Genomic DNA, 22921 nt, shown 5'->3' on the forward strand with positions numbered 1-22921 from the left:
AGCTCCGCTACATACACGTCACACAGAGACAGCTCCGCTACATACACGTCACACAGAGACAGCTCCGCTACATACACGTCACACAGACACAGCTCTGCTACATACACGTCACACAGAGACAGCTCTGCTACATACACATCACACAGACACAGCTCCGCTACATACACATCACACAGAGACAGCTCTGCTACATACACATCACACAGAGACAGCTCTGCTACATACACATCACACAGAGACAGCTCCGCTACATACACATCACACAGAGACAGCCCTGCTACATACAGTCTGTAACTATATCCTGCATACACACTGAGATAAGCCTGTAATACTTTGTCATGTGACCCCTGACTCCTCCCACTCTTGGTCACATGGCCATGACATCATGAAAGGTCCTTTACCTTCCCCAGCAGCACAGCCTGGAGCCTGACTCCTCCCACACATGATCACATGGTAATGATATAATCACAGGTCCTTTACCTCCATAAGCACAGCTTGTAGCCTGACTCCTCCCACACATGGCCATGACATCATGAAAGGTCCTTTAGCCCACTAGTCTCCCCCATACATGTAGAGTCCAGCGGTGCAGGAGGAGGTATGTGTACAGTCACCGCCATCGTCTGTCAGGTAAGGATTGTATAACATGGCCCTGGAGACTCCTTGGTCAGTGAGGACAGAATCCGCCTTCTGACGACTGGAGGAAGTTTGTCCTGGACGGTGACCCGTCCAGGGGTGAACGTCTTTCCTGAGTAGAAGCTGGGGTTAACCACTTCAGGACCAAACCAATTTGGTTGGATACGTTGTTGTTTTTCTTCTCTGTCTTCCATAAGTCGTAAGTCTTTCACTTTTTGGTTTTCGGGGCCGTGTTTTTTGGAGGGGGAACAAGTTGTATTTTTTAATGATGTATTACAATAATGTAACAAAATTATTCATGGAGTTACAGCTCCACCATATTAACCACCACTGCAAAAGGGGTGGCGACCTGGTATGTCACAGATACAATTATCTGTGTGCGGCACACAATGGAGGCCAAACTGGGATCCCAACCGCCGACCTGTCATCTCTTGGACTTTGCAGTAGGTAGTTCTAAAGAAATTGTTGGGGGAGGGGCACATTCAGAAATTTGCTGTGTTCCCAGTCATGTCTAGTTATGCCACTGATTGTGACCCAGACAGTGGAGAGGATTGTAGTGTTCAAATGCAAGCGATCAGTGGCGGCGGCAGCAGCACATGGTGCTTGTGATCTCCAGTTACCTATGACTTAGTGTCAGGCAAATCTAAGCATCCCTTAGATTTATTTTAATTACTGCAACTTTTGTACTCCTTCTTGGCTGCAAATACTTCTTAAAATGCCAAAAAGAGTATTATTACTCTTTTGGGAAAAAATGGAGTGCTACCTCTGTTGCTGACAATTTCTGAATTACAGAATCCTTCAAGAAACTCATATTGTTCTGTACGAAGAGCCAGCCATCTTTTTTTTGCAAAAAAAATTCTAAAGTTCATAGGCTTATTGCCAGCACCCCAACGGCATACATTCAGCTGTAAACAAACAATTGCCCTTTTTTTTCCCTTAAAAACCATACTGTGCATTATTAGTGAATTATTATATATTTATATACCAGTTAACCGTTAACGCATTTTATTGCATCAGGATACTGTACATCATTACTGAACAAGATGTGCTGTAATAACTACATTAATATAGCAGTTTCATTCCGCATATTGTATTACCATTGTAAATACCAGTATGTAGTGTGTTTGTAGAAGGGAAAATACATTTAATTGTGCCTCTGTCTTTAAATTACAGAATCAATTTTGCTAGTACCATTGAATAATCTCTGTACCAAACCCGTGACTTTTCATTTATAGGCTCGATAATAAAATGTCTGGTAGACAGAAAAGTGCACAATGAAAGACCAATGCCTCATCATCCAAGAATAAGAATTTGGGTAGTGATGCAAATGACAATAGAAGTAGTAGTAGGAGGTCACAGTTCTACCTGGCCTCCGATAGATGCCACATTATTATTGAGGACAAAGGGGATGAGATTATGGATTGGATTGCTCACACCTCCTCTCAGTCACACAGCATGATGTGGAGGTCACCTCAGAGTCTGACACCGTACCCTGGAGTCACTGCATTCTTCTTGCTGCTCCTCCTCCTTGTGGCACCAATCAAATTTATTAGTTGTATCATCTGTCTTCACTAGTGGGGCACCTTCACTAGTGAGGCAATAAAACCCCACATACTATGGAAGATACTCAAGATAGTCCTCCTTTTGATTTTTTGTATGAGAACAGTCAGCCTTTGGACTTCCATGAGGAGGAGATTCAGGCAGAGACAGGGGTTGCTATGTTGGTCGTAGTAGTAGTGGTAGTTGTAGCCATGGTGAGGAGGAGGGGCAGTTGTTATGACAGTGGCACTCGGGGAAAATACAGAGGAGGAAAGTGAGATGGGGCCTAGGAGCTCACGATGACATATCACATTCTGATAAAAGTGGTGGAGACAGTGAGTACTTGTCACGGTACCTTGACAGAGGTTAGAAGAACAGGGAGACTGACTGCACATGAAGTTAACTGACAGTCTCTTGATTCTCAGTCTTGTCAGGTGCAGCTGGCGGTCATTACTGCTTCCCTATTTAGTTTGGTTTCACACTTCATACCTTGTGGTTGATATCCTGTGCTTGGATTTGGAGGAGTTGGTGTGTGGACCTTGCTTGTTCCTGCTCATCTATTTTCTATAAGATAAGTTGTACTGCTCTTTTATTTGGTTGTTCCCTTGTGCTTGTTGTTACTAGGCCTCAGGGAGACGCTGGTTCGTTTACCTGGGAAGGAACCAGTAGTCTCCTTCCCTTTCGCTACCTTTAGGGGATCTTAGGGCTCCTAGGGTTTAGGTTCCGGCGTATGTAATTTCCCACCTTTAGGGTCTATACATACTGACAGGAGTCAGAGACAGATCTAGGGGTTTCCTAGGAGGTGAACTTTCCCTTCTGCCTAGCCTTGAAGCCTAGTTCTTTGTCCTATCCCTTCGGTTGTGATCTGGTCAAGGTCCTTCACCTAGTAAATGGCGCCCATGTGCAATCTTCTCTAAGAAACTCTCGGCTGCTGAAAGAAATTACGACGTAGGCAATAGAGAATTGCTGGCCATTAAGTTGGTTTTTAAGGAATGGCAGCATTGGTTGGAAGGAGCGATGCATCCTATTACGGTAATTACTGATCACAAGAGTCTGGCTGGAGTCAGCTAATCGTCTGAACCCAAGGCAGGCCAGATGGTCGTTGTTTTTTACCAGATTAAATTTCATTGTCCCCTATCGCCCTGGGATTAAGAACATCAAGGCGGACGCCTTGTCGAGTAGTTTTACTGGGGGGAAGGGGGTGATTCGGAAGATCCTGGTCCTATCGTCTGAAGGGGTAGTAATATCCGTCCTTTATCCCGATCTCGAGGCAGAGGTGTTGGAGGCCCAGGCAGATGCACCGGATTCTTGCCCTCCGGAAAAGTTGTTTGCTCCCTCAGAATTACGGCACAAGGTATTTGAGGAACATCACTGTACTGTTCCTACAGGACACCCTGGGAGCAGATCCACGGTCGATCTAATCTCTCATAGATTCTGTTGGCCGGGGTTGCGTAAATGTGTGGAGGGCTATGTGTCAGCCTGTAGTACTTGTGCACGTGCTAAGGTGACACATACTCGGCCTTCAGGATCTCTACTTCCGTTGTCCATCCAGTCCAGACCTTGGACTCATTTGTCCATGGACTTTATCACAGATTTGCCGAATTCCTCAGGAAAAACTGTGATTTTGGTGGTTGTTGATCGCTTCAGTAAGATGTCGCACTTTATAGCATTACCAGGGCTACCTAATGCTGAAACTCTCGCACAAGTGTTTGTTGACAACATCGTGAAGCTACATGGTATTGTCACGGATGATGTTGCATATAGCTGGAAGTTATGGCTAAACATCCGACTGGCTTGATCCCAAACTAAGGAGCATAAAGGTGACCCCTATAAAACCCTAAGAGCTCACCCTGACTGCTAAGCACATACAAGGGTCTCAGAGGTAGACGATTGCATGCCCTCGTACCTAGACTGTGTGACACCTGAAAACCCTATAATAGTGAGGGGACACGACCACCGGCTCCCTGCACTTAATACGGAGGGAGTCAGTGTCACCTAGAATCAAGCCAGCAAGAAAACACAATACATAAAAGGACTTATCTGAACAAGCAGCAACAGAACTCTCCAGCAGTAAATACTTTAATCCAGGAAGTAGTATAAACCGCAAAGTGAGGCAGTATGGGAGGGAATATAAAGGAAAGAGGATTAGTCTAAATAGGTGACACCTGGGAGAAGGAAATGAGATGACAAAGTGAAACCAAAACAAAGAACATCATGCAAGAGGTAGAAAAGGACGTCTGTCAGACCTTCTCACAGAAGTGGCGGTGACAGTACCCCTCCCTCTACGGGTGGACTCCGGACACTCAGAACCCACCTTCTCAGAATGAGACCTATGGAAATCCTTGATGAGACGAGTGGCCTTAATGTCCGCCACTGGGACCCACATCCTCTCCTCAGGACCATAACCGTCCCAATGAACAAGGTATTGGAGAGAACCGCGGATAATGCGAGAATCCACAATCCTAGAGACCTGGAATTCAAGATTACCATCAACAAAAATCGGAGGAGGAGGCAAAGAGGAGGGTACAGCGGGTTGGACATAAGGTTTTAATAGGGACCTATGAAAAACATGGATCTTCCAAGTCTGAGGAAGATCAAGACGGAAGGCAACGGGATTGATGACGGACAAGATCTTGTAAGGCCCAATAAACTTAGGACCCAACTTCCAGGAGGGAACCTTCAGTTTGATATTCTTTGTAGACAACCACACCAGATCACCCACATTCGGGTCCGGAACCAGGCACACGTCTCTTATCCGCCACACGCTTATATCTCTCACTCATCCTCTTCAGATTACCCTGAATCTTTTGCCAAATAAATGACAAAGACGAGGAAAATCTCTCCTCATCAGTTAAACCAGAAGACCCCTCTCCAGAGAATGTCCCAAACTGTGGATGAAACCCATATGCACCAAAAAATTGTGACTTCTCAGTGGACTCCTGGCGACGGTTATTTAAAGCAAACTCAGCAAGGGACAAAAAAGAATACCAATCCTCCTGATTCTCCGCCACAAAACAGCGCAGATATGTCTCCAGATTCTGATTGACGCGTTCGGTCTGATGACCATTCGACTGCGGGTGAAAAGCAGAAGAAAATGACAACTGAATCCCCAAGCAAGAACAGAAGGCCTTCCAGAATCTGGAAACAAATTGCGTGCCCCTATCAGAAACAATGTCTGAAGGAATGCCATGCAATTTAACAATGTGATCAACAAACGCTTGCGCCAACGTCTTAGCATTGGGTAACCCAGGAAAGGGAATGTAATGCGCCATTTTGCTAAAACGGTCGACTACCACCAGAATCCCAGTCTTCCCCGAGGAACGAGGTAGGTTCGTAATGAAGTCCATGGACAGATGCGTCCAAGGACGGGAAAGAATGGGTAATAGGAGGAGAGAACCCGATGGCCGTGAATGAGGGACCTTGGCACGAGCGCAGGTCTCGCAGGCTGCCACAAAACCCTCAACCGTCTTACGAGGAGCCGGCCACCAGAATCTCCGAGCAATGAGATCTACTGTGGCTCTACTCCCTGGGTGCCCAGAAAGGACAGTATCGTGGTGCTCCTTAAAAACCTTGTGTCGTAAAGCGAGAGGCCCAAACAACCTCCCAGGAGGACAAAGATCAGGAGCCTCTGCCTGGGCTGCCTGAACCTCTGCCTCCAAATCAGGATAAAGAGCAGAAACGACCACCCCTTCAGCCAAAATGGGACCCGGGTCTTCAAAGTTCCCCCCTCCCGGAAAACAACGTGACAGGGCATCCGCCTTCACATTTTTAACCCCAGGGCGGAACGTGACAACAAAATTAAACCTAGAAAAGAATAAAGACCATCTGGCCTGTCTCGGGTTCAGACGTTTGGCTGATTCCAATTAGGCCAGATTCTTATGGTCGGTAAACACGGTAATAGGGTGTCTGGCTCCCTCTAGCCAATGGCGCCATTCCTCAAAAGTTAATTTGATGGCCAACAACTCCCTATCTCCCACATCGTAATTTCTCTCTGCGGAGGAGAGTTTCCTTGAGAAAAAGGCACACGGTCGCCATTTGGCAGGAGAGGGACCCTGAGATAAGACCGCACCCACACCCACCTCAGAAGCGTCCACCTCAACAATAAAAGGTAGAGAGACATCAGGTTGTACCAAAATGGGAGCAGAAGCAAAACTCTCTTTGATACTAGAAAAGGCCTTAAGCACATCTACCGACCAGGAGGAAAAATCTACCCCCTTTTTAGTCATATCAGTGAGTGGCTTAACAACAGAGGAATAATTCAAAATTAACTTTCTGTAATAATTGGCAAAACCCAAAAACCGCATCAGCGCCTTCTGATTCTCAGGAAGCTCCCAATCAAGCACAGCGCGGACCTTCTCAGGGTCCATGCGAAAACCAAAAGCGGAGAGAAGAAAACCAAGAAATTGAATCTCCGGAACCGCAAACACACATTTTTCCAGTTTAGCGTACAATTTATTCTCCCGCAGAATGAGCAAGACCTGACATAGGTGGTCCCTATGAGTTTTGAAATCAGGAGAAAAAAATCAAAATGTCATCTAGATACACCAGTACAAATTTCCCCATTAAATGATAAAAAATGCTGTTCACAAAATGTTGGAAGACGGCCGGAGCATTCATCAAGCCTAAGGGCATAACCAAATTCTCGAAATGACCCTCAGGGGTATTGAAGGCCGTCTTCCATTCGTCCCCTTCCCTGACCCTGACTAGGTTGTATGCCCCTCTTAAATCCAACTTAGAAAAAACTTTAGCCCCAACAATCTGGTTAAACAGGTCCGGGATCAGAGGAAGCGGATATGGGTCACGAATTGTGATACAGTTCAGCTCCCTGCAATCCAGACAAGGTCTTAAAGAACCATCTTTTTTCTTAACAAAAAAAAACCAGCGGCAATAGGTGACTTCGAGGGTCAGATGTGTCCCTTTCTCAGGCTCTCAGAGATATAAGTACGCATAGCAACTCTTTCAGGTTGGGAGAGATTGTATAAATGTGATTTTGGCAGCTTGGCGCCTGGGATGAGATTAATAGGGCAATCGTACTCCCGGTGAGTGGGCAGCTCCTGGACACCACTCTCAGAAAACACATCCGAAAATTCAGAGAGAAAAGATGGTACAGTCTTGGTAGAAACCTCTAAAAAAGAGGCAGTTCTCTCTGAAAAAGTCACTCCAACCATTTATTTGCCTTGCTTGCCAATCAATGGTGGGGTTATGTTTAGTGAGCCAGGGTAGCCCCAACACTAGAGGAGTAGGTAATCCGCTTAGGAGGAAACATGACACATCCTCAACATGAGCATCACCCACAGTCAAACGGATATTGTGAACTATGCCCTTTAACGATTTTTGAGAAAGTAAAGCGGAATCAATAGCAAAAACAGGTATATCCTTTTCCAAAGTGCATACCTGGAAACCATGTGTTATAGCAAATTGATTATCAATGAGATTGACAGCTGCTCCACTATCTACAAAAATCTCACAAACAATGTTCTTGCTATCTAGCGCCACCCTGGCAGGTAGGAGAAAATGGGAACTACAAGCAAACGGCAAACCTTCAATTTCCGCATAAACCTTGCCAATAGTAGCAAATGGAAAGTTTTTTGAGGTTTTTTTTCTTTTTGTTTCTTTATTACCCTCATAAAACTCCCTGAATCTCCTAGAGGGGCAAACATTAGCCAAATGATTTATACCCCCACAACAGAAACAAACCCTCCTCTGAGAGCTGAACCCTCTACTATCAGAGGCAAGCAAACCCAGCTGCATGGCTCAGAGGGGATTGAGAGAGACTGATGCCCCTGCGCACTGAATGAGACAGCCCCACTGTCTTTAAGCTGAATATGACAGGAAGGAGTGGTCTCTCCTCTCTCTCTAAGACGCCTGTCAATACGAACAGCTAGAGACATGGCAGACTCCAACGAGGCAGGTCTCTCATGCATCTTTCAATCCCTCCGAAAGAGCATGGCAAAATTGACTTCGGAGTGCAGCATCGTTCCAACCAGTATCGGCTGCCCATCTTCGAAATTCAGAACAATATATCTCTGCAGAGTGTTTACCCTGGCATAAAAGACACAGTTTAGATTCAGCCAGAGCAATACGATTCGGGTCATCATATATCTGCCCCAGGGCTACAAAAAATTCGTCCACTGATCGGAGGGGCCGTGCCCCCACCGGCAGCGAAAAGGCCCAAGACTGAGCGTTATCCCTGAGCAGCGAGATGATGATCCCCACCCTCTGCTCCTCATCACCAGAGGAATGGGGAAGTAGGCGAAAATGGAGTTTGCAAGCCTCTCTAAAGCGAACAAAATTCTCACTACCCCCGGAGAACGTATCCGGAAGCGAGATCTTAGGCTCGGAACAAACTCCTTGAACGCAAGCAGAACCGGTCACCTGAAACTGAGACACAGTTTTACGGAGATCTGCTACCTCCAGTGAAAGACCTTGCATGCGGTCAATCAAGGCTGAAACCGGATCCATGCTTAAGATGGTTATTGCGGTTTATAATGTCACGGATGATGTTGCAGATAGCTGGAAGTTATGGATAAACATCCGACTGGCTTGATTCCAAACTAAGGAGCATAAAGGTGACCCTAAGAGCTCACCCTGACTGCTAAGCACATACAAGGGTCTCAGAGGTAGACGATTGCATGCCCTCGTACCCAGACTGTGTGACACCTGAAAACCCTATAATAGTGAGGGGACACGACCACCGGCTCCCTGCACTTAATACGGAGGGAGTCAGGGTCACCTAGAATCAAGCCAGCAAGGAATCACAATACATGAAAGGACTTATCTGAACAAGCAGCAACAGAAGTCTCCAGCAGTGAATACTTTAATCCAGGAAGTAGTATAAACCGCAAAGTGAGGCAGTATGGGAGGGAATATAAAGGAAAGAGGATTAGTCTAAATAGGTGACACCTGGGAGAAGGAAATGAGATGACAAAGTGAAACCAAAACAAAGAACATCATGCAAGAGGTAGAAAAGGACGTCTGTCAGACCTTCTCACAGAAGTGGCAGTGACAGGTATTCCCTGTGATGTGGTGTCTGATAGAGGGACTCAGTTTGTTTCCAGATTCTGGAAGGCGTTCTACTCTCACTTGGCGATACAATTGTCCTCTTCTGCCTTTCACCTTCAGCCGATCGGACACACTGAGCGCACTAACCAGAATCTGGAGACTTATCTGAGATGTTTTGTCTCAGAGAATCAGGAGGAGTGGTCTTTTTTTGTCTTTGGCCGAGTTCGCCATAAATAACCTTAGGCAGGAGTCCACTGATAAGTCTCAGTTTTTTGGGGCATATGGGTTCCATCCGCAGTTTGGCACATTTTCTGGTACTGAGGCTTCTGGTATACCTGAACAGGAAAGAGTCTCCTTTTCTTTGTCATCTATTTGTCGGAAAAATTCAAAATAATCTAAAAAAAATGGGCAAGAAGTAAAAACGTATAGCTGACAAGAGACGTGCGAGTGGTCTGGACCTGAGAGTGGGTGATTCTGTGTGGCTGTCCACAAGAAACATTAAGTTGAAAGTACCTTCTTAGAAGTTGGGCCCAAGATTTATTGGTCCATTTAAGATCTCTGCTATTATAAACCAGCAGACTTTAAAGATTCATAATTTGTTCCACAAATCATTACTGAAGAGATATGTCGAACCTGCTGAACCATCTTCCCTGCCACCCCCTCCTGTCATGGTGGACGGTAATCTCGAATTTCAGATCGCCAGGATAGTGGACTCTGGAATTCTCCGTAGATCCCTCCAGTATCTCGTTCACTGGAAGGGTTACGGTCCAGAGGAGAGAATGTGGGTTCCAGCAGCCGACAGGGCTAATCCGGATAAGGTTGGTCCTGGGTGTCTGGAGGTCACCCGTAGAAGGGGGGTACTGTCACTGTACCTTCTGTGACAGAGGTTAGAAGATCAGAGTTTGACTGCACGTGAAGTTAACTGACAGTCTCTTGTGTTGTTGTTTGGTAATGACCACACCTCTTGTCAGGTGCAGCTGACGGTCATTACTGCTTCCCTATTTAGTTTGTTTTCACACTTCATACCATTCTGTGCTTGGATTTGGAGTAGCTGGTGTGTGGACCTTGCTTGTTCCTGCTCATCCATTTTCTATAAGATAGGTTGTACTGCTCTTATATTTTGTTGTTACCTTGTGCTTGTTGTTACTAGGCCTCATGGTGACGCTGGTTCGTTTACCTGGGAAGGAACCAGTAGTCTCATTCCCTTTCACTACCTTTAGGGCATCTTAGGGCTCCTAGGGTTTAGGTTCCGGCGTATGTATTTTCCCACCTTTAGGGTCTATACATACTGACAGGAGTCAGGGCCAGATCTAGGGGTTTCCTAGGAGGTGATCTTTCCCTTTTCCCTAGCCTTGAAGCCTAGTTGTCACGGCTGAGAGTGGGGGAAACCCTCAACCGTGCGATGTTATAGGAATAAGGAAGCTACAGAGTCAGGGAGCAGGTCACCTCCTAAAGTGTCCCTAACTCTGACCCTGACTCCTAACCATATGAGCCAACCCAGAAGGTAGGAGGGCTTATACTCAGGTACCTCGGGTCCCTACTAGCCCTCAGGGAATTACTGGACTAGGAGCTGGGTAAGACGACCTGTTCCTCCTAGACACGGACGAACAGGAGTCTAAACTGGCCAAGCTGCAAGGAAAGGGAAACATATACAACATATGGATATGGCAGGTGAGTGAAACCACTTCCTCACCTACCTGCCACAGACACACTGACTGGAACCCGTGCTCAAATGCTGATGTCCACACCAAACATAGAGGGAGACAGCACACACACATTAAACACACAGGAACCAGATCCATAACTGCAATAAGGTAAAACACCACACAAACATACGCTTAACATCAATACATGTTTTATGACCACAAGGGTGGCCCTCACTGGACAGATGGTATAAGACCAGGAGGATGACTCCAGCATAAGGCATGGCTGGAGTACCCCTCAGCTACAGGGATCCAGCAGAGGCTAAATAGCCCAAGAAGCCACACACACACACACAAACTAGGAAAGGAGTTAACCCTTCCAACACCAGACAAGGTAAGTGTCACTTAAAGGGGAAATGCACACATAACATAAATCCTGTGCACACCAAACAGGGAAAGTGAACACATACATACATATGTTGCCAGATGCAACCGCATGCCTTGACAGCGAGCTGCCTAGCAACCAGCTCATGCTGCTACACTGCCAAACCTCATTATGTTGCCAGCTGCAACCAACACGTGAGACAAACATACAAAGTGTCCTCACCTGCGTTAGACAACAAGCAGACCGCTGGCAACTGCATACGACACAAAGAGTCACGACCATAGGCCGTGACACTAGTTCTTTGTCCTATCCCTTCAGTTGTCTTTCTGGTGTCCCTCCTCTCCCCAATATTCGTGAAAAGACTATAATGATGATTGTGTGTTGGACAGGACCTGGGAGCCAGATCAGGATGATGAGGAGGAGACATCAGATAAGGAGGGTGATGGCTTTAGAGATAATAAACTGTGGAGGAAGTGTAGGGCTAGATCTGCTTTTATTGTGGTCACTATGGAACTGGTGATGCCACTGATACTGTGGGTGCAAGCTCAAAACATGCCAGCCTTTTGCTAAGCTTGGCTGCCTCAAGCTCACCTCTCACTTCTTGGCTGCCTCTATCACCTGTATGGCAGGTTTTCTCAACAGGGCTGACACACAAAACCACAGGTCTGCAGGATTAAAATTAGCAGTGGGCATTTAAACACAAACATAGGTGCCAGAACTTTATCGCAGCACATGAGGCGGTATCACTGGATCCTGCGAAAAAATAGAGACGGCCAGCATTCTGAATCAGAACAAGTCAGTCTTCCTCCTCCTGGTCTTCTTTGGGGCAGCTAGCCAGCACCCCCAAGTAGTACAGTGTCCCTGTCATTATCAAATGCCTCTTCTCTTACTCAGACTCCTCCTCCTGCTCGTTTTTTGATCTGTCATGAGACATCCCTAACGCAATATATGGCCAAGAGAAAACTATTCTCCACCAGCAATTAGCTTCTGGCAGGCTGAACCCCCACCAGGCCAAGCTGCTGGAGGTGCACTTGCTGCTGTAACATTTTGCTATGGTAAACGTAGTGCATTTCCGCATCTTCACCTAAATTTTATTCTAGTGTATAGTATTACTACTTCTGGCCAGCTGTCTGGAAAATTGTCTCTTTTTAAAATGTTATACATTTTCATGCACATGGTGGAATCACCAGATCCAATGGGAAAATAAAACTGGACAGCAATCGGAACAAATCTATCCTCCTTCTCCTGGTTCTCTTTGTGGCAGCCAGCCTGCATTCTCAAGCAGTCTAGTGTCCTTGTCATCATACTGTTCTACTGCTCAAACTCCTCCTCCTTCTACACTCTGTCATAAGTCATCGACTATGAAATGTGTGGCCAGAAAACAACTCTACATGCTCAGCAATCCAGTTGTGAGGAAGCTGAACTCTCACCTGGCCAAGATGCTTATGATGCAGTTGCTGCTGAACCACTTAGTTGTGGTAATTGTGGCACAATTCCACCCGTTTTAAACAGTGGCACTTTTTCCAGATTTGTCTATAGTTTTGTATAGGGTTAATGAATTAACCAAAGTGTACAATCTACAAAGTAAAATGTGTCGCAAAGATAGAATCGCAGAATCATGTTAAGGAGAATCTGTTATTCCGATTTTTGACACTTATCTACAGTAATACATGAGTATTACTGCAGATATGGAGTCTAGATCACTATTTTTATTTTTTCCTACTGACCCCTATTCCCCTGCTGTCAGCACTCGGAGCTGAGTTGAAATAACTTGTCGGGACTGCTGTACATGCGCACCCCAGTCCTCTGCTTTATGTTAGAACAGCACAGCGGTCCTGACCGTGTATTTCAGTGCAGCTCTGAGAGCTGACCATGGGGGAGCTGGGGCACTAAGAAAATACAAAATAGTGATCTGGACTCCTTATCTGCAGTACTACACATGTATTACTGTAGATAGTTGTCAAACATCGGGGTGATAGATTCCCTTTGAGTAAAAGCTTCAGTAATAATCAATATGAATAAACCTGACTATATCTTTAAAGGGTTATATGTTTTCCCCATATTAACTCCAGTAATTGTATTTTACATGGGATTTTGTAGGATTTTACATCATCTCATTTTCTCTCCATTCAGATTCCTACAATATAGGATCTGCTCAGTGGATATCTTCTATATAAGATCCTTCTCCTTATTGACCCGTCAAGGATGGATAGGGACAGGGACAAGATGGCGGAGAGTATAATAAATCTCACCCTAGAGATCCTCTTCCGGCTTACTGGAGAGGTGAGAGAGTCTGATTATGTCACATTACATCATCTTATCTATGTTACTAACAGATGGACATGACTGGAGAGGTGAGGGACTCTGGAGATGTATGGAGTGATATTTATTACTGTGTCTCTCCATAACCAGGACTACACAGTAGTGAAGAAGACCTCTAGTGAGCGCCGTCAGGCCCCTGTGTCTAAAGGATGGGGAAGAACCTTGAGCCCAGTTATGGGGCCTCCACCTCACCCCCTCTTACACGAGGAAATCAATAGAGAGAAGATCCTAGAGCTCACCAACAAGATGATTGAGCTGCTGACTGGAGAGGTGACACTGCTGGGAATGCTGGGACATTATACAGGAACGCTATGAAGGGATCTGGGTGATGACAGTATCATTGTGTTGTCAGGTTCCTATAAGGTGTCAGGATGTTACCGTCTATTTCTCTATGGAGGAGTGGGAGTATTTAGAAGGACACAAAGATCTGTACAAGGACGTCATGATGGAGGATCACCAGCCCCTCACATCACCAGGTAATAGACATGACTAAATACACACGCCCTCTCATTATCTGTATGTAAGAAATGAATTCAGTCACTGGATGTGTTTCCTACAGTTAAGGAAGAGAGAAGAACACCGGAGAGATGTCCCAGTCCTCTTTTTCCACAGGATGGTTCAGAAGAACATCACATTGTCCCAAAGGATGATCAGGTAGATGGACATAAGGACATCATGAAGGAGGATCACTGGCCCCTCACACCACTAGGTAATAGACATGACTAAATACACACGTCCTCTCATTATCTGTATGTAAGGAATTAGTTCAGTCACTGGTTGTGTTTCTTACAGTTAAGGAAGAGAGAAGAACACCGGAGAGATGTCCCAGTCCTCTTTTTTCACAGGATGGTTCAGAAGAACAGTACAATGTCACAGAGAATGATCAGGTAGATGGAGATAAGGTCTCATGCAGAGATAAGTTTCGTTTAGTTCGGGCCAAACCAATGTTGCTCCAATTGCCCTGAAAGTTGGTATATAAGCCCCTTTAGCCTCCTGAACTCAATTGATATCTCTTTTCACTTATTTTTTTTTATGATTTAAACAGGAGATCTGCAGATAGTTGGCTCAGATAACTTCTCCTGTCCAGTTATTTTAGTTGTCATGATAGTTACAGATTTTTCATCTGATCATAGAAAACATTCCACACGACTTCTCCAACCGTCTGATGACTTTTACAATATTTGTTTCACAGATTGTGAATCCAGATGAAGATCTGAACATTATATATGTTACAGATACATATGTGAGTGGTGATGAGCAGAGTATAGAGGACATTCCTACAGATAACTGCCCAGGTGAGTAGTAAACACTAAATAAAGCAATAAAAACTCATATTTGATGTATTTAAAAAAATGTGCTGAGATAAATCAACAGTGGCGCCCCCTTGTGCTTCTTGTGTAAGGATCTTTTTACATGGCATGATTTAAGGCCATAACCATCTATCAGTAGTAAAACAATTTGATTGGCACTTTTATTGTATGATTCTTTGTCCCTCGTAATTATGTTGGCAGCGAATCTTCTGTTTACAGAGATCTGCCACTGAACAGTTTGTTTGTTGGCTAATCGGGCCGATGATTGCTCGAACAAACATTTGTTCCTGGTTATTCGCCCATGTAAAACACCTTTTAAGGGGTTGTCTGCATTTTACAATTGATGAGCTATCGTCAGGATTGGTCATCAATAGCAGATCGGCAGTGGGCAGGCCCCGACACCCCTGCCAATTTGAAGAGAAATCAGTGCTTGTACGAGCACTGCCTTCTCTGCTCTGTTTACCTGCTCGCCGCAGCAAATACAGAGTGCAGCGTCCTAATTCACTTCTATGGGTTGGATCTGTCTGTTCATGCAATTGCTGAGGCGAGCAAGACAGGAATTGTACAAAGCAGACCACACCTGTAAGAGTCTGTGCACGTATAACTGATGAGTTGTAGTGCCCTGGCCTAAAGCAAGGGACTTTGGACATTTGTCCCTATTGCTACTATGCAAAGTCATGAACTCGCTACTTTATTGCACTTTGAAAGCTTAACTTCCACTGTGATTTATTCAGTTGTATGCATTTATAAGGTTTCCTGTTGTTGAACTGCATGTATGTTATTGTAATATTTCCTGTTCATTTGCATTATTACACTATAGCAAGCTAATACTGAGAGACTTTGACTTTTTACGTATGCAAAGTTTTGGAGGGTAAAAAACAGACACACTGACTTTCTGACCGTCTGGTTCAGCTCTGTTGTTTATGTCTGAAGGCTTGTTTTTGTCTGGAAAAGCTGCTTAGTCATTTCCATATTCTTGCATTGAAACTCTATAGTCTATGGCAGACTAAAATTGTAACATTGTTTCTGTTTGGGCTGTGCTTCTCTACTCCACTCCTTCCACTAGAAGGTTCTGGTTCAGTTTGAAACTGTATATAATGTGAGCAGTCAGAGCCCCTAATGGTCTGCAGAAAGGGACCAGTGTTTAGTAAGAGAGACTGAGCCTGACTGGATAAGTGACCAGAAGACGCTGAGAGGGGAATACTCTGCCACAGATCCTTGGTCACAGAGCTGGTGACCACTCAGCTGGACAATTGAGCCATGGACCCTTGTCCACCAGCCTTTGGTCAGGGAGCCAACCTTTTGAGAGAGAGCGTCAGCTAGCGCAGGTCTTTCCTCAGCACGAAACCTTGTTCTGCCAGGGAGGATACTGAAGAAGCCAGCTCAGTTCCTCGCCTCTATTGTTTTGCACTTTAGTTTCTCCAGTAAAGAAGCAAACTTTTTGAACTTATTTCCCATTGAGCACCACTCCTTACCATCTCTTCTGAAGAGCAGCAACACGAGGTAACACTTCAACAGTGTCCTGAGGACCCAGAGTAGCTATGGGGTCACCCCATACCAGGCCACTGCAGATTTCAGCATTACAATGTCCCATATGAAAGCAAAAGACAACAAAAGGTGACACAGTAAATCCAATCACCTGAAAAACAAAATTAAAAACCAGTCAAGGATTCACGGAGGATAAAAGGTTGCTGCCAGAACAATGCAATGCATGTTCACACCTGCATTGGATGCTCCGCTCTGGGTCCCAGTCACAGATTTCATCAAAGACCGTGGAGAGAAAAGTCCTGCATGCAGAACTTTTTTTCTCCACTAAATATTGTTCTTCTGGACAGAAATAGATCCTATTAAAGTCAAATACATCCATTTGGTTACATTTGTGCCAGTTATGTGCTGATTCATGCAGTGCTCCTCTTTCGTTCTTTAGATTGTCTGCCTGGTACCCATTGTACATGGCTTGGTTCTGATCCTTGGCCACATTTCTAACTATGATCCTATCTTATCTTCTGGCCTGTTGCATCCCAACTATTCTTGTTATGATAGGTCTTGGCTCCGTTTCTCGCTAGGCTAACAATACATGAGCACTACTGTCACCAGTAATGGAATGTAACCTGAGGATATTCCTGGAGCAAAGTCCATACCACTCTGTGGGAGTTAAGGTTTAAGATCAGGGGATTCCTTAGAATACACAGCTCTATCTAGCTGACAAAAAATAGATTATGGCTTAGAGAATCTACAAGTTCCAAAAATTGCTCAATTAGAAAACATTGTAAATAGTTATTTTCTAATATAACTTCGGACCACAATTGGTAACAGTATATGACATCCCCCAGTGTTGTTTAGAATGCTGGGTTTTTCATCTGTTCTTCTGACTTCTGATTTGGCATTGCTTGGAGGATTCTAATGGCAGATACAACATCAGAGCAGGCTAAACAGTTACAAAGTCTACCAATGAACACTAGACCCTGCCTGCCAGTCAATAACAATATCAAGATATCCTGGCCCAACAGATTTACAAAAAATTACATCAGAACCTAGCAAAATTATAATGTAAATCTATGCTAGCTTATAGCCATGACTTTATTGTACATGAGGTGACCATAATACTACTCCCCTCTGCCCTCATGTAGCTGTAAAGGAGTGTGCGAGTAACAACATTGCTTTTGTTTTAGCCATCAATAGGTTTCAAACCTGCTAGACTCCAAAACTCTTATTTTGTTTCTCTTAATAAGCATGATAAAACATTTTCTACTGGCTAACATGGTACCATACCTACCAAACCTTTAAATAAATATATATATATATATTACACCAAATTTTTCCAACTCTAAGACGCACCGGACTATAATATGCACCTAGGTTTTGGAGGAGGAAAATAAGAAAAAAAAATACATTTCATCAGACTTCAGATTAGACCCCCAATCTTCATCAGACCCCAGATTAGACCCCCAAGCTCCATCAGACCTCATATTATACCCACAGGCACCATCAGCCTCAGATCAGACCTGTAGACCCCCAAGCTCCATGAGCGACAGATCAGTCTACCTCCCCCAGTCAGCCTCCGATCAGAACTCCACCATCAGCCTCAGATCAGATCCCCACTATCGGCCTCTAATCGGATCTCCCCTGGCAGCCTCGAATCAGATCCCCCCCCAGTCAACCTCAAATCAGATATCCCCCAGCAGCCTCGAATCAGATTCCCCCTCCCTTCCTCTCAGCAGCCTCGGATCAGACCACCTTCCGCCTTGGATCAGATCCCCATCAGACCTTACATAAAAATAAACTTACCTCACTTGCTCCCGATGTCGCTGCCACTCTGCAAATCCACTCGCTGCTCCCTGGTCGTCTTCTGGCCTGTGCTGCACTATGGCCTGGTGTTGCACAGTGCCAGGTCATAGTACCCTCCTACATGCACTACTTACTCTTGCTGTACACCATCAGAACACAATGCAGAGTGGAGCCCAGATGAAGACTAGGGCTAGTTAGTACAGCCTGTGCAGTGCTGCTTTCACCTCACTTTTGTGGGGAAAAAGTGTTTCTTAGGGTTGCATATTCTAAATATAATGAACATATAAGATCTTTATTAAAAGATAATACAGTTTTTTTTCTTGGCAGATGACTATATCAGGAGCTCAAAGGGACTTCCACTACCCAAAGATCTCAAAGCAAATGATCATGCTATGATACAAAATACTTATAAAAAATATGTTATTATCCCAGCTACACCCTCAGCTTTGCAAAGCAACAGTCAATCGTCTGATCTTTTTCAACGCATCCTACCTTTTGAAGAACAGAGAAGAAGTGAACCTCCAAGAGCTCTCACAGGGGAGAAGCCATTTTCATGCTTAGAATGTGGTAAATGTTATAGGATGAAATCAAGTCTTATTATACATCAAAGATCTCACACAGGGGAGAAGCCATTTTCATGTTCAGAATGTGGGAAACGGTTTACTAAAAAATCAAGTCTTATTACACATGATAGAATTCACACTGGGGAGAAACCATTTTCATGTTTAGAATGTGGAAAATGTTTTATCCAGAAATCAGATCTTGTTAAACATAATAGAATTCACACAAAGGAGAAGCCATTTTCATGTTCAGAATGTGGAAAATGTTTTAGCGATAAATCGAGTTTTATTTCACATGAGAAAACTCACACAGGGGAGAAGCCATTTTCATGTTTAGAATGCGGGAAATGGTTTAGCAAAAAATCAAGTCTTATTACACATGATAGAATTCACACAGGGGAGAAACCATTTTCATGTTCAGAATGTGGGAAATGTTTTATCCAGAAATCAGATCTTGTTAAACATCAGAGACGTCACAGAGGGAAGAAGCCATTTTCATATTTGGAAAAGGTATAGCTTTAAATCAGAACTTTTTAGACATCAGAGAACTCACCCAGAGGAGAGGCCATATTCATGTACAAAATGTGGCAATTAAATTTAAACAGAACTGAGATCTTATTACACATCAAACAATTCACACAGGGGAGAATCTGTTTTCATGTTCAGAATGTAGGAAATATTTTATAGATAGATCAAATCTCGCTAAACATCAGAGAACTCACACAGGGGAGAAAACATATTCATGTTCAGAATGTGGGAAGTTTTTTTAATTGGAAATCAGATCTTACCATCAGAGAATTCATATAGGGGAGAAGCAATAATAATGTTCTAAATGTAGAATATGTTTTAGCCACAAATAGCATTGTCTTAAACATGAATATCTTACACATGAAAGATTTTCTGTTATAGGCAAGTAAAGCAGTTTGGATCATTAAATGATGATTAAGAAATGTCTGTAATTACCAATAAAAATCTGTCCTGGTGTCATGGTGCCCTGTTCTGCTGAAAGTGTCCCTATGCTATAAAGTCAACAGCTGCCATGAAGGGATGAACTTGGTTGACCACAATGCTTAGGTTAGCCCTACTGTCCCAAAGCCCATCCATAGATATCAAAGGACCCAAGCTGTCCCTAAAAAACATTTCCCACACCATTACTCAACTACCACCAGCCTGAACTGTTGAACACTTGACAGGAAAGGGTTCATCGATTTATGCTGCTTGTGCAAAATTCTGGAAATCTGACACGGCAATGTTTTCCACTGCTCAGTGATCCAGTTTCTGTGCTCTGCTCCCTTTGGAGTCTTGCCTTTTTGTTGGAATGGCACCTGAACTGGTCATTTGCTATTTTTGCTCATCCATACTAAGGAACTACAAGTTGTGCACTCGGAAACCTTAGTTGGGACACCAGCTTTGTATTCGACAGTTTACTTGACTGTGTACCGTCTGTTAGTCTGGCGCCATTCTGGCCATTCTTCTGTGACCATCCACAGGATCCCCGTTCACTGGATGTTTTCATCGATCGCATGATTTCTGGTATACTCTCCAATGCACATGAAAACTCCACCAGGCAATTTTTCATATTCTGGTTCCGGCTACTCAAGCACCGATAACCATGTCCCATTTGAAGTCATCTGATTGCATGATTTTCCCATTCTAATGTATATTCACAATGAAACTGATCCACAACAAACTTGCTCTCTTAATTTTATGTTGTACTTTGGATTCATGGATCTGATTTCCATTCATCAAAGCTTTAATTGTGAAAGGGTAGTGTGACGATGATATGTAATTTATGTGTTTTTATATTCATGCTCAGTTTTTCAAAGAGTTGATGGCTGAATTGTAGTCTGCTGCCCTGTTAATGACCTTCTGCTGGTTTACGGCCTCACATTATTTCTCTGACACTGGGAAAGGTGAGTGGAGAATGATGGGATTGTTAGGCTCCATCTTATCTTTGAAGAGACCGGAAATTAATCTCAAACCATTTAGCTCCAATCACCAAATGGATTGGATGGAGGACACGACACATCTGATAACATTATCTTTTAACCATATGGTTGGGCAAAGGAAATATAGGGTGTATTTGCCAAAGGAAAGTTTTTAAACCCACCTTGATATGCTTGGTGGTGAGTCTGTGTGTATGGAGCTATGCTATAACGTAGACCCACAGCTGCCTCGATAAACAATTACAAGACCCGAATGCCAAGCTTCACTGGTAGGAATACTTGAACCACATCATTTAGGGATGTGAGTTTCGCTTTTATGTAATCCCTTTTGAACATTCCTTTGAATTGTCCTTTCAGTATCTTGTAAATTCAAAAATAATAGGGGGCGCTCCCTTGTGAAATACCTTTAGGGTTCCCAGATAAGGACTCAAGGTGAGAATACCTTACCGAATAATGTTGTGCAAATCCAGGCACAACACTAGGAAATGGAGTGGTCTCTCCTGCAGAGAGGATCGGTCAGACTGCTGCGCTTGTTCGCCAGGATCCTCCAGGTGGAGTCCAGAATACACATAGGAACATGGTCGCTCAAGAAGGAGCAGAAAAACAAAGGCATGCTACTCTGCTATCTATAAAGTTATTTATAAAAAACCTACATAAAACACTATAAATAAAAGGCTATCTACGCTTTTTAGTGGCAGGCCGCCACCCTTATCAGGCTGTCCTGATCTACATAGCAGAGCAGTGCGCTTTTGTTTTTATTTTTCTGCTCCTTGTTGAGTGAACATGTCCCTTCTGTATTTTGTAGGCACTGTTGTCAAATTATATTAACCTTTAAGTCTAGTAGCTGCTGTGTTGTCCTGTTGATGGAACCTGGTTATATTTGGTATCACAATCTACTGTGCGTACAGCAATGTATTGACTTGGCTGCAGTTGCTGCACAGTGGGTGGGAATATTCTTGCATAGGTAGTCCCAGCAGGTGAGTGTGGTGATCCAATAGTACAGAATATTGCATGTGTCTTTGTATAGCCTGGGGTAGTCTGGGGATATTCAAAAGGGAAGAAACTTTGTCAGTAAATTCCTACGGTTTTTATAATAAAAAGTAAGACGGCACTACCTGTTGAGATGTTCTCAATAAGTCCATTCAGTGGCAGAGCCAGTGGTGTTAGATCCGGACCTCTGGGTCCCCAAAGTACAAAAATAGAGGGGTAAAAACGTAGCACTCCAATTTCTCAATGTAGTTTCTGTGTTTATTTCTCACCCAGCATGCTTTTTTTCCTCTATTTTTGTACCTGTTTTTATGTGATATGGAATAAAGGCTGTTCGATTTTACCACTGAACTTTATTCACTTTTGGATATTTCATTGCCGTGGCAGACTGTTTCTTCAGCGTTTGAGAAACAGAAAATTATTTTATGTAGAGCTTAAAGTGGTCTGGGGATAGCCCGCTTTTGGAGTGAGTGAAAGTTCATTTCTGGTATAGTGTGCCATGACAGGTAGGTGTCTCCAAAAATGTGGCCATTCAGTGTGTATAACTATCTTAACACCTGTTGGTATCACTTGTTAATAAACATTTGTATTTTAAACATTTGCTTGTGTTTGGGCCAATTATTCCATATCCTTGAGCTTTTACCTTAAAATCTAGGGAGATCGGGTAGGCATTTTTTGTATAAATAGTGAGACGCTGTGGATCCCAGAATTTGTTCAAACCCTTTCGGTTTTTGAAACTAAACCATCCTATCATGCAGGGGCGTACATAGAAATCACTGGGCCCCATAGCAAGCATCTGAATTGGGCCCCTAACCCCGCCCACTACCCACCCCTGGCCCGTCCCACCTCCTGTCCTGGCTCCTCCAATGCCACACCCCCATTAAAGAATCCCTAATGCCCCCCAAAATGCCCAGGGGGGAAGGAGTAGGAGAGCACACTGTCCACTATGAGCCCCCCAAACCCTTAATGCCCCCCAAAATGCTCAGGACAGTGTGCTTTCCTTCTACTTCTCACCCCCTGGGCATTTTGGGGTAATGGAGGCATAAGGGGGGCTCATAGAGGATTCAGGGGGGGGATCATAAAGGACAGAGTAGGAGGAAAGCAGACTGTCCTCTATGAGCCCCCCAAACCCTTAATGCCCCCCAAAATGCTCAGGACAGTGTGCTTTCCTTCTACTCCTTTCCCCCCTGGCATTTTGGGGGGCATTAGGGGTTGAGGGGCTCACAGAGGACTTGGGGGGGGGGGGGGGGGAGGCTCATAGAGGACAGTGTGCTTTCCTCCTACTCCTCCCCCCTGGACATTTTGG

The 22921-nt window shown here is 44.3% G+C and overlaps 3 protein-coding genes across 3 annotated transcripts in view; all 3 read left to right on the forward strand.

Moving 5' to 3' along the window:
- The first annotated feature begins 599 nt into the window (after positions 1-599).
- On the forward strand, positions 600-14320 carry LOC121005771 (gastrula zinc finger protein XlCGF53.1-like). The gene is made up of 5 exons (XM_040438537.1): positions 600-627; positions 13336-13485; positions 13615-13794; positions 13877-13929; positions 14317-14320. The coding sequence occupies exons 2-5, from the start codon at positions 13408-13410 to the stop codon at positions 14318-14320; spliced, it is 315 nt and encodes a 104-aa protein (XP_040294471.1). The 5' UTR covers positions 600-627; positions 13336-13407.
- The window catches only part of LOC121004474 (zinc finger protein OZF-like), a 543049-nt gene continuing 520771 nt past the window's right edge, over positions 644-22921 (forward strand). The window contains exon 1 of the mRNA XM_040436710.1: positions 644-832. The gene's annotated coding sequence lies outside the window, so the exon portion shown is untranslated. The remainder of the gene's footprint in view (positions 833-22921) is intronic.
- On the forward strand, positions 14364-22075 carry LOC121004517 (gastrula zinc finger protein XlCGF71.1-like). Its single transcript, XM_040436785.1, has 4 exons — positions 14364-14411; positions 14717-14819; positions 18450-18586; positions 18626-22075. The coding sequence occupies exons 3-4, from the start codon at positions 18515-18517 to the stop codon at positions 19196-19198; spliced, it is 645 nt and encodes a 214-aa protein (XP_040292719.1). The 5' UTR covers positions 14364-14411; positions 14717-14819; positions 18450-18514; the 3' UTR covers positions 19199-22075.

This window comes from Bufo bufo, chromosome 6 (genome assembly GCF_905171765.1).
Source record: "Bufo bufo chromosome 6, aBufBuf1.1, whole genome shotgun sequence".
Taxonomy (NCBI): Eukaryota; Metazoa; Chordata; class Amphibia; order Anura; family Bufonidae; genus Bufo; species Bufo bufo.